Source organism: Bison bison, unplaced genomic scaffold (assembly GCF_000754665.1).
Source record: "Bison bison bison isolate TAMUID 2011002044 unplaced genomic scaffold, Bison_UMD1.0 scf7180017864048, whole genome shotgun sequence".
NCBI lineage: Eukaryota > Metazoa > Chordata > Mammalia > Artiodactyla > Bovidae > Bison > Bison bison.
In genome coordinates this window covers 513,604-525,434 of record NW_011494620.1, presented here as the reverse complement: position 1 = coordinate 525,434, position 11,831 = coordinate 513,604, and the positions used below count along the sequence as shown (strand labels likewise).

Genomic DNA, 11,831 nt, shown 5'->3' with positions numbered 1-11,831 from the left:
GTTCTCTGGGATTGTCCTCCAGCTTCTCTTTCACTTGTCGAGTTGGGAAGTGAATAAAGGGAGGGTGGTCCTTCACGCATCCTGCACTTGGGCCCCTCTTAAAGAGTACTGCTTTACTCCCACTGAGACCAAGGCTTCCAACTCCAGATCTTCTGGGCCTCACCCTTGGCCAGTCCTCCCCTGCTCTTCCAACTTTCTCGCTGTCTCTCTTCCACAGAAACTCTTAACTAGAGGGAGGATGGTTGACTAATTGTTTGGCAAACATGCCTTGTGGCTTCCCACTCAGGCCCATCTCTGCACCAACATCGCCCCGCCGCACACACACCTGTCAGGACACTCCTACCAGCAGAAACCTAGTGGGGTCCTGGATTCCTTGTGAAGTCGGTGCTCACTGAAAGCTCATCCTGTCTCCCTGAAACTCCTTTGGTGCTTCTCGCTGAGCCATGTGGCTACACTGCCTGCTAGTAGCTCTCTTCTTACCTTCTTGGCCTGTTTTACTGTCTGACGCGATGTGTGACCTCTGTCTCCCAGTTAGCCCGGGAGGGTCTGGCAGATGGCAATGCTATCTTTTCCCCACCTGACCATCCCCAGCACAGCCCTGCACAGAGTAGGTACTGCTCACGACACTGTTGCCATTCAGGTATCATCCTACCTTTACTCCAGTCTACCTTCCACTACATATCTCTTTCCACAATACAGAATTTTAAAAAATTTTTGAATTCACTCTGCATCATAGGAAAGCCCCTTTCGTCTAGATTTGGTTTCAGATGTGACTTAATAAGCAGGATAAGTGTTCCTTCTCCTAGCCATTAATAAAGCAGCAGAAGAAGAGCATAAATTGAGCACCCACTGTGTGCAGGGCACTGAGCCAAGATTTGCACTGAAGATTACAGAAAACATGAAAGATGCGGTACAAGAGGGCAAAGACTCAGTTATACATAAACTTATCTGTGTGTATATACACACACTCAGAGACACACAAACAAGGTCACCCAACACCAAAGGGAATCTAAATAGTGCAAATATATATAATGAAAAAGCATTAGGAGTTTACGGAAGAACCGTTGTAATGAATGGTGCTTAACAGATGGGAAATGTTTTGGAACAGGTGATTAGGACCCAAATTTTGAAGAAAGAGAAGGACCACAGGGTCCATAAGAGCAAAGCCCATGCCTGTTTTTGGTCACTATTATTTCTCCATCACTTACTGTAGTGCCCGGCCCATTGCAGGCATGCACTTACTATTAGCTTAATAAACAAATAGCTGAATGCTGAAAAAAGGAGTAAATCCCATGTGGAGGGACCAGGGAGCAAGCTTGCTGTGCTTGGAAAGCAGCAAACTTATTTTTCCTGGGTAGAGTCAAGAAATTCCATGCAAAATTATGGAGAGGAAGTAGGGAAGGAAAATGATGAATGATGCTGAAGTCTTGCCAGGAATTTTGGTTTAAATAGATAGCAACAATTGTATATTCATTCATTTATCCCACAAATATTTACTAAGCATCTACTATGAGCCAAAGTACATGCTAAGACCTGGGGATTCTATAGTGCACAAAACATACTTTCTGTCTTCAAGGATCGTGCAGTCTCTTCGGCACACACTAGTAAACAGTGGCACATAATTTTGACCCTGGTTCCTATTATTCCAACAGTAGTTAGCAAAGGAGAGAAATCAGTCAATCTTCATTGTAAATGGCTCTGGCAGAGAGCAGAAGCCTTAGTTCGAGTGAGCTCCAGTGTGGAGTATGTCATGACAACAGACGAATTGAGGGCAGCAAGAAGGATTAAAAACTTAAGAAAGGGGGCTTCTCTGGTGGCTCAGTGGTAAAGAATCCGCCTGCCAAAGCAGGAGACACAAGTTCAATCCCTGATCTGGGAAGACCCCGCGTGCCGTGGAACACCGAAGCCGGAGCACCCTAGAGCTCGTTGCTCTGCAACAGGAGAACCCGTCACAGTGAGAAGCCTGAGCGCCGCAGCTAGAGAGTAGGCCCCAATCTCCGCAGCGAGGGAAAAGCCTGAGCAACAGGGAAGACCCGCACAGCCCAAAATAAGACACATAAACGCACACAATTAGAAAACTTAAGGAGGAACCTTCCCCCTGGAAAGCTGCCTGGGATTATAGAGTGGCTGATCGAGTGGCTGTGGAACCAGACTGAGTTTATTTAGGGGTTCCTGCCTGAGCCCAGGTCCATCAGTTTCCCTTGGCTGCGGGACAGAATTATGGGCTAAGAGGATAAAACTCTTGTGTTACAGGGGAAAAAAAAATGTTTTTTAGATTTTTTTTTTTGGTTGCCCAGATTAACTTGCTCTTTGACATATGTCTCTAGAGTGATGACTGGGATCAATTTTACTAATAACCAAAAACAGAAAAATTTTATTTAGGGACAAAGTAAGAGGGTGAAATGACACAGCAAATTAATTTCAGAGCAAATGTGGACATGAAGGAGCCCTTGGAGCAGTACTTCCAACAACAGTGTTTAATGAGGGGACACTGGTTGGTTTCTTCCTGAAATGTTATGAATTTTAAGATCACTGCCTATTACTGGAATATCTTGGCCTCATTTCCCATTTATCTCATTTTTTTTCTTCTCCTTTTTTTTTTTTTTTTAATTTCTTTCCTCCAGGATGACGGCCTCCCAGAAAATGAACATCAGCTGTCAGTAGCGGGAAAGATAAAGAAGCATTTCAACACAGGCCCCAAACCGAATAGCACAGCAGCTGGAGTTTCTGTCATAGCAGTAAGCATCTGAAATATCCACCTATAACTTTTTCAAAGCAATCCACCTAAGAGACAGGCATTACTCAGGAGATTCCACCCAGAGACAGCGGAATGGGTCATTTCTTTAGACAGCTCGACCATGGAAAGCACCGGGGGAGGTCTGGGGCTTATATATACGATGTGCTTTTGCTGATCATTTCCGTGGGAGTTGCATCATTATCCAACACCTCCAGGGTGCCTTGCAGTGTATATTAATTTCATGATTTATTTTTTAAAGCAGAAAACCGCCCCCACACTGGACTCTGTGCCAATGCAAACTTCTGGGCTCTGAGAAAAAAAGAGTTCCTGGTGTCCTTTTGCCAGGACCTGGGAGGGAAGGGGAGCTGAGACATGGCAGAAAGAGGCTGGAACACTATAGATCTTTGTACGAGACTTAAACGAAAGCCAAAAACATGGCAGGAGGCTTACCCACTGAGATTTTCAGTGAAACTGAATTGCTGCGAACACCCAAAGATATCACGATTTCTTGCTCCTTAGAAATGTCTGTTTTCAAAGTGGAGAGTCTGTTAATATTTACCATTTTGTTGATGCGGCTGCACAAGGCTTTTTTTTTTTCTTTCCCTCTGTTCCATACCTGCAGACATACACTACGCGCAATTTGATAGCAGCTCTAGGCAAAGATTAAATTGGGCAGAGAAATAATGAAACCTCATACTTCCTGGTGTCATATTCCAGAGTAAATATATTCAAGTCCCAGATTACTCGAGTTTTTAATAATTTCCTTTTTTTTCCCCCTGAGTGTGTACATTTTAACAGCATATTCATTGTGAAATCACTTGAGCTGTTTTTCTTTTCCAAACAAACAACTTACGCACTATGTCAAATTTTTAAAAGTATTTATGCTACTAAGTACACATCATTCTTGTCAGCAATACTGACTATTTAACTACTTCTACCGGTGTTTTTCTTTCTCTCTTTTCTGTCTTTGGTTGTTTCAGAACTCCAGAAAAGAGACAAAGATACATGAATGACCTATTAGATACAACCAGTCTCAGATCTGGGTTACTGAATATTTGCGAGGAGCTTCCAGAATTTGCAGGTGGCACGAGGGCATGCGTACACTTCCCTGGACTGTTTGCATATCATGATTTTTGATTGGACCCTTTCAGCAGGGAGTTACATGACTGAGTCACTGGCTCACGAGCATACTGACAGCGCTAAGTAGAATGCGTACTCTTTCCTGGTTCTCCTCTGCGCTGCTGGGGATTTAATATTCAAGCTGTTGTTCTGGCCCTAGCTCTCTGGTTCTTTCTAAGGAAATTCAGTGTAGAAGCACAGTGTCCTTCCTGTCTTCATCAGTGTTCTTTGTTATCAGCTAACATTCAGTCAGTAATTTTTGAAGGTAACAATCTCATGGTGCTTCTCAGGGAAACCAGACATTCTATCCTCTGCTTTCATCATTCATTCAAGACATAAGTCTATTCCAAGATGTTTGCTTCCACAGTTTCCTTTTGGAATGGACTGCCAGCACGCTTGTCCATGAAAAGAACTGCTTTTCTGCTCCTGCTGAGGGCTTACAATCGCTAGAGAGGGTGCTTTTCCCACCTGTCATTTTGGGGTTTGTTTTTGTTTTTCCTGGCCTTTTATTTTTAATTAGTCTTTGGTTAAGTTTGCCTTGGTTGCTTAAGAATGCTTTGTACACAGTATTCTGGGAATCTTATGGGAATCTTATAATGACTGAGAGCAGGAATTTTAGGGCAATTCTCCAGTGGACAGACAACACAGATGGGAGGGGAAATCCTACTTTAATCAAACAGGGATAAATTTTGAAACCTATTCCATATGAGTTCATTAAAACTTCATCTAAGTAGATCTCCCCCAAAACCTTCAGTTAGTATTTGAAGATTAAAAGTCCACTGATTTCTTTCTAACATCATGACTGGACCATTTTGAATGTAATTTAGTATCAGTTTCTCAGTTCATTACTAACATGTTTCCATGGAGACTGTACCAACTGGTAATAAACTTATAAATTGTAGAATGGGCTGTGTGATGCTAAGTTGTGCGTTAGTTGCAAGCTAATTTAACCTCTTTATCCACTACAAAGTTGTGAAAAAAATCATCCACTTAGGTTCAAAATAATTGACTTTTTAGAGAAATAACTGAAAAAGTGCCTTGTCAAATTCTAAAGCACAGTTCACATGTTGACCACTATGATTAATATTTCAAATGAAAGAGAATATGGCTGTAAATTTCAGAGAGTATTTCAGGAGGAGCTCACAGGCCATAATAGATGCATTTATGCATCTTCTCCAGAATGCTTCTCCCTCATATAAATGTCCACACCCTCCATAAAAACCTGGGGTAGGTCACCAGGTACAGGATGGGAGTTAGAAACCAGCCAGTTTGACTGCCTTCGTGCTTAGCTTTCAAAATGGCACTGGATAAGTTAATGTATACTCCATACCCATGTTCCCATTCTTAAAGTGCAAAGAATTAGACTCAGGGGACCATCGCCCAATGAAGGAGCCCTGGCATTAAAAATATCCCAACTCAAACTAAAGTTTAATTGCAAAGGAATGACCTTCTGCTGTGAGGCAGAATGTAAATGAGAGGTAGAAGGAATAGCTTTCATAAATGATGTGTTCTATAAAGATCATTTGACAACTTAATAATAAATATAATTATTGATTCACCCACATGATAGAAATTTCTGTAATAATTACACTGTAATGATTTCTATTTGATAGGTATAGGGGAAAAAGAAACTGATTTCAGCATAGATTTCATTCAGACAGAATTTTTTTCTCATGGGCATGTATGCTTTTCCCAGAGGCTATCAAATAATGTATTTTATTTTAAACTGCCATGATTATAAGACTGGTTTTTTGAAAATTATATGCACCCTTTAAAATTCAAAAATATATATACTGTCTAGAATGGAGTATCAATTGGCTTGTTTGTTTGTTTTTTCTTCAGAAAATCAGCAATTAAATTATTGGTCTTTAACTGGTAATTCTCTTCCCTTAGTTAGAAACCTCACTATCTGCTCATACAGGGGTTCATGACACTTTTTCTTTCTCAGAGTGACAAAGGAAAAAAGAGCATACTGTCATAACAAACAGACTCTGGTCACAGGTATAATTTATGACGTGAGGGTAGTTTAACATGCATTCATGGTTCTGAACCTTAATGTTTTCTGTTCGTGTTGTCATTTTGTTATTCTCTACCTCCCACCCCCTACGTGATTAAGACCAAAGAGAGGACAAATGATAACTTTATGTTAAGGTCCTCGAGTTAGCTGGGAGAGTAATTACCCACTGGAGGCTCCCAGAGATCGCAGGGCCCTTCTCAGAGGAGGAGAGGTGCCTGGCATTTAGGTCAGATGGCGTGACTAGGTGGAGCCCACCGCTCTCCTCATAGCTGCAACACCCCGTCTCCATTGTTCCCTGCTGCCTCACTACCGTTCCCAGTAGTTGGGGGATTAAAACACAACCAAACCAAAGAAACCCAGAACAGACCAGAGAAAGGGAAACAAAAGGTTATTAAAATGCAATTTATAGACATAAAATGGAATTAGAGATGACATTTTAACGGTGGACTTCTTGAGAGCCGAGGGAGGGGAGGGAGGCGTTATTAGATTTGCTCAGCTTGATGAAGAACCGATGACTCAGATGTCAGTTCCAATTTATTTTTCCTCATTTAATGCTGTTTATTATTTTAACCGGTAATTTTCCTAATGCTTTCAAGTTCTTATTTTGCATTTTGCTCATGCAAATAGAGAATTTCAGTCTAATTGAACAAATCCATACTAATCAGTGTACTAATAATTGTGATCGTGGGCAGCTTCCTTCTGAAGGCGGGGACCCCTGCACTGGAGCCATTTCCGAATGTGGTGTCATGGGCCGCCTTGCCTGTAGGTGGCAATAGAGAGCCAGTTACTGAGTAGCTATCCCTGAGCTGAAACAGAAATGCAGGCCTTCATCTTCCTAACAGCAAGTGTACTTCGATTTTTTTTTTTTTTCCTAAATAAAACAAACTGTACATTTTTTTTGTACATTTTTTTAAAGATCAAAATTTCAAAGTGCTGTTCTCTGAATACTGGGATAGCCTAGTTTGTCATCAGAATACCAAATCTTCTGAGCAGTTTCTAGCTTAAATGACGGCTGCCCTGGCATGTTTCTGAAATGCCTTTGTGAATTTTGTGGTAGAAACTGTCCTCAGCATCATGGCAGTACCACACTTGAAAGCACTCATGAGCCTCTCCAGAAAGAAAAGTGGTCAGTTTGCTTCCTCTCGTGGGCAGAACGGGGAGTTGGGCGTAAGGCATGATTACTGTTTCTCAAATTTGGGGGACTGAATCTTTTCTTCCTAGGAAGCCAAAAGCTAACATCTTATTCCAGGAGGAACAACTTTGAGAACCTATCCTGTCTTCTATTTATTGTACTTTTTGTCATAAGCACTTACGTGTACATGTGCATTTTTAATAGTGAAAACTTTCATTTTCTATAATTTCTTAGAGAAAATTTACTGTTTTATACTATATCTAGTTTAGAAATGTAATTTCTTTAAGAGTAGCTTTGCTTTTGAAGATTAACTCTGAGAGAAATCCAAAGTGCTGTGATTCAAAACTTGATTCCTCTCATCTTTTATTTTTTTAATGAAGGCCTCAAACTTAAGCTTGATGGGGTAAGATTTTTTTGGCGGGGATAGGGGGATGTTCCAATCTGCTTTCTCTTAGGTGGCTAAAGCTGATTTCAACACTTTATGGTAAAGCATTTAACACTGCTCTAGAATATGAAGAGGTGTTTATGTCTTTTGAAACTGAGAGGATATTATTAAATGTGCATTCAAAAACTTGTTTGACAAATTAGATCTTTTCTAACAAATTGGCCTCCGAGGTACTCATGAGGGATTAGTGTCTTTTCTTGCCTTTTTATTTTCAATGTATAGATTTAGGGTATTAGCTAGTCGCCCTGCACAAGAAGCGTCGTTATTTCTATATACATATATAGTCAGTGAAGAACAGCTTGGTCTGGAGTCTTAATCCTTTAGCACAATGTCGATCCACTGAGTTGCCCCCATTTCTCTCTGCTCAGCTGGACCACGGGTTTACCATCAAGAGATCAGGGTCTTTGGACTACTACCAACAACCAGGAATGTATTGGATAAGGTATGAGATGGTGCAGCTCAAGTCAGTGTTTCCATGGCAACGTGCTGGCAGTCTCCATTAACCAGTTCCTTCAGTGGATAAACATGCTTTTGATTTGTTATCCAGTCCATATGCTGCTTTATCAGTTTCATTTTAATCTTGATTGAGATGCCACACCCCCTCATTCCTTTTTTTCACCCATTATTCACACTGACATTTGCCAGCTTTCTTTCCATTGCACATGCTCAGTATCAGTTTTCCTTACAGTTAAAAGGACAGTATATTTAGTGTTAATGTCAAAGCATTTTCCTGATGCTGCTAATTAAATCAATGATTTCTAGTGTTCTTCTGTCCCTTAACAAATGGAAGAAAAATAGTACCTTAGTATATATTCTATAGAAGTATATACTGTCATTTTAAAATCATCAAGCCCGACCTTGACCTTAGTAGATGGATGAAACAATGCATTTACACCTTAGTCGTAGAAGCTCCTCTAAACACGGTGAGCTATAGAATGCATTGTGTGTGTTGGTAAGCTTGTGTTCTCAAATTCTCCACCTTTTTGTTTCATTTTGTTTGTTTTATTGTTCCTTCTCTCCCCTTGGAAATCCCTCTATGTACTAGCTATTGCATGAATTTATTTTTCGGTATTTTGTAACTGTCAGATTACTTAGCTGGCTTATCTGCTCAAGCAAAAGGGACTATGGGAGGTATCGATTTTTTTTTTTTAACTGGGTTAAGAATTCTATCCAATCGTTTTCTATTCTGGTCAACTGCCGTAGCATTTCCTTCAGAGGGCATTGTTTGTGTCTCTTTAAGTTATCCACAGGCAGGATGAGTTTTGATGATTTGAGAAATGAACTCTGAGAAGTCCTAGGCAACTTTTCTCCTCCATCTTAATGTTTCTGAAATGATCTCCAGGTAAAGCTCCACATTTTAGCGTTAGCTAAGAAAAATTCTACTGGGTTTGGCATTTCCCCTCAAATGATGGTGCCTTATACTATTTCCAGGAATAGACTAACTCATTAAAAAAATAAGAATAATATGTATAATAATATATAATTTTAACCTCCAATTATTGCTCTTAATTTTTTCTATAATTAGACAGTAGGATCAAAGCCCTTAGAGAAGCAGACACAGCTAATCTTTGACAAACTATCTAACTGTCTAAGATTGTGGCCATTTCTAAGCCTGCTGAAAACAAGAAAATACTCAAATTTCAAGAAGTATCTTGAAGTCAGTTTTACACAGAAGGTATTTGTATCTTCTGGACGGATGTACACGCAGGAGTTACAGTCCTACCTTTTTATTTACCTAAGTAAACAGCACTATAGACACAGAAAGAACTTTATGTTTAACCTTTTTTTTTTCTTTTTTGATGGGGGGATGACTCAGTCATTTGTGCAGACTTTTTTTACATGGAAGATGATGCATCCAGTTTTTCACTTTTTCCTGAAATGTAATATACATTCTGAAAAGTGCACTCGAGTGCACATCTCAGTGTATTTTCACAAACAGCAAGCAGCCCCGAGATGAGGCACAGAGCATCTCTAGCAGCCCCAGAGGACCCCTGCCCCCAGGGCTCTTCCAGGAGGGTCACGCAGCCCCGAGGGCAAGCTCTGACCTGGAGTCTGTCCACATTAATTAGTTTTGCCTGGTTTTGTTCTTTATATAAACCGAATCATGCGCCACCTTTTTTTTAATTGTGTGTCTCCTAACCTCAGGGATATTAACCAAACATATATGAGTATAAAGATATACAATTAAAGATAGGTATCAAATGTGTCTAATTACAGTTGTGCCTATTTGCATAACACAAATGACAATATATATACATTAATTTCAAAAAAAATCTCCAAATAATTATATTACTAAATTTGTGGGCTTGAAGGGTGGGTGCAAAACCCCAAATAAACACAATAATTAATAGATGTAGCCAAGGATAGAAAAGGCCATTTAACTGAAATCCTAGCAGTGGTTCCCATCAGCAGACAAAATGACACATCCCTGAATAATGGGCAGGAGCAGATGGGAGATAATCTCTTTTTCCTTCCACACATAAACTGCTCTGTTTTCCAGCTGGGGGCAGTAACAACAATGTTTATAGTTAATGCTGTACTAAACAGCACACCCAGTATGTAAAGCTAAATTGGAGAAATGAGGCTAAAAACTCATCTGCGTATATGCTTAATTAGGAAGTTTTATAATGCCATTTAGCCCCAGAACGAACACACTCCCCTCACTGATTGCAAATGCTTGCCTTTTATCTCCACGGAAGTGGGAGCATTTGTCTAACCACAGTGGCAGCCAACTCGCAACATAAACAATCATTGCGGGCGGAATGTCCCCGCTCCCAATTGTTGTGTTTACAAGTGCTCCTGGCTGTTTTCACTGCTCTGAGCAGAACACCCGGAGACGGGCTTGCATTTGGTAAAGCAGCTCACGGGGCAGAGGCTGAGCGAGCATCTCTTCAGGGCACCCAGCATTGGCAGTGTCCCTCTTAGGAGGCTTATTGCTGATGGTGGAGAAATGGGGGACGGGGGCTTGTTCCTCCTCCTCTCATTCGGTCGCCTGCTTTGAGCACAGAGACGCTTCCAGGCTGTGGCCAAGGGAGCCGCATCCTGCAAGGCTTCTCTTTCCAGAAGACCTTACTCCTGTCCCCCAGAGCCTCGGGGTGACCCTATCCCAGGAATGGGCTGCCTGAGCCATTCCACCCTCTCATGGAGGGACTCCAAAGGCCCTGGAAAACACTGATATTCTGTTCCATTTTTCCCTGCCTGAAAATGCAACCTTATCCAAAGGGGAAGCAGTCATCCCCATGCCTGCTTTTCGGGGGAAGCTGCCCCCTGGCAGGTGCTGTGCCCAGCAGCACATGAAGAAGAATTCCTGCATCTTCTGCACACAGAACGGGGCAAGAGCCAGAAACCAACTGAACGAAACAAGTAGCAAAGCAAGACACACGCTAAGAACGCCACATAAGATAAGACGCGGAGTAGAGCTAGGACAGTAGGGGGCTGGAGTTCCAGCCCTGACCTGACTCGTGTGCACCCTGGATTCGAGCGCCGTCCTCCAACAGTGAGTAACGAGGCAGAGCTGCGGCAGCCACGCAACCCTTGTAAGCCTGTTCGACGCTGCCGTGCTCTGCTGCTAAAAGGAATGGGTCAGTTAAAGGCATCTTGCTCAGTGTAGGTTTGAAAGATCAGTTCCCACGAAAGCCAGAGAGGAACTCCTCACAGGGTGAAGTAAGTAAGTAAGTGAAGTTGCTCAGTCATGTCCATCTCTTTGTGACCCCGTGGAGTGTAGCCTACCAGGCTTCTCCATCCATGGGATTCTCCAGGCAAGAATACTGGAGTGGGTTACCATTTCCTTCTCCAGGGGATCTTCCCGACCCAGGGATTGAACCCAGGTCTCCCGCATTGGAGACAGATGCTTCCAAAGGCACATGAGAGGTTGCAATAGGTTGCGAAAGTTGGCTTGGCCTTGCTCTGCCCTTGAGAAAAGTACCCAGCCCCCAAAGAGTGTCAGAAGTGCTGTAGGGTCAGAAGGGCAGGGGTCTTAGTTCTAGCAAAGGATTAACCACTCTCCCCGACCCTGGCCTGGGTCTCCCTCAGTAACAGAAAGTTTAACACACAGAAAAGGCACAGATTTAAACTTCGAAACCACCCAGACTGTGATGACAGAGAAAAGTATAGAGAAAGTATGAGGTCTGGTTCTACACCTGTCCCATGATACTAAAAAGTGAGTTATTAGGTTCAAAAGCTGAGCAATAGTACTTTGTCTTCTATTGATAGTTCCACAAATGGTCATTAAGAGAAACACAGAACTAGTGAGACATCTGTATTATTTTACCAAGTCAAACAGGTTGCTCACTATCTGAGATTTTATTTTCTTTCATTTTATTTTCAGGGCCCCTTTAAAAGAGGATCCATATATATATATATATATATATATATATATATA

At 41.6% G+C, this 11,831-nt stretch overlaps 1 protein-coding gene across 2 annotated transcripts in view; it reads left to right on the top strand.

The window, feature by feature from the left end:
- Positions 1 to 11,831, top strand: part of DCLK1 (doublecortin-like kinase 1) — a 347,554-nt gene that overhangs the window by 320,188 nt on the left and 15,535 nt on the right. For both annotated transcript variants that reach the window (XM_010835611.1, XM_010835610.1), the window contains exon 15: positions 2,625 to 2,738. In XM_010835611.1, the coding sequence (XP_010833913.1) occupies positions 2,625 to 2,738 (114 nt within the window). The remainder of the gene's footprint in view (positions 1 to 2,624; positions 2,739 to 11,831) is intronic.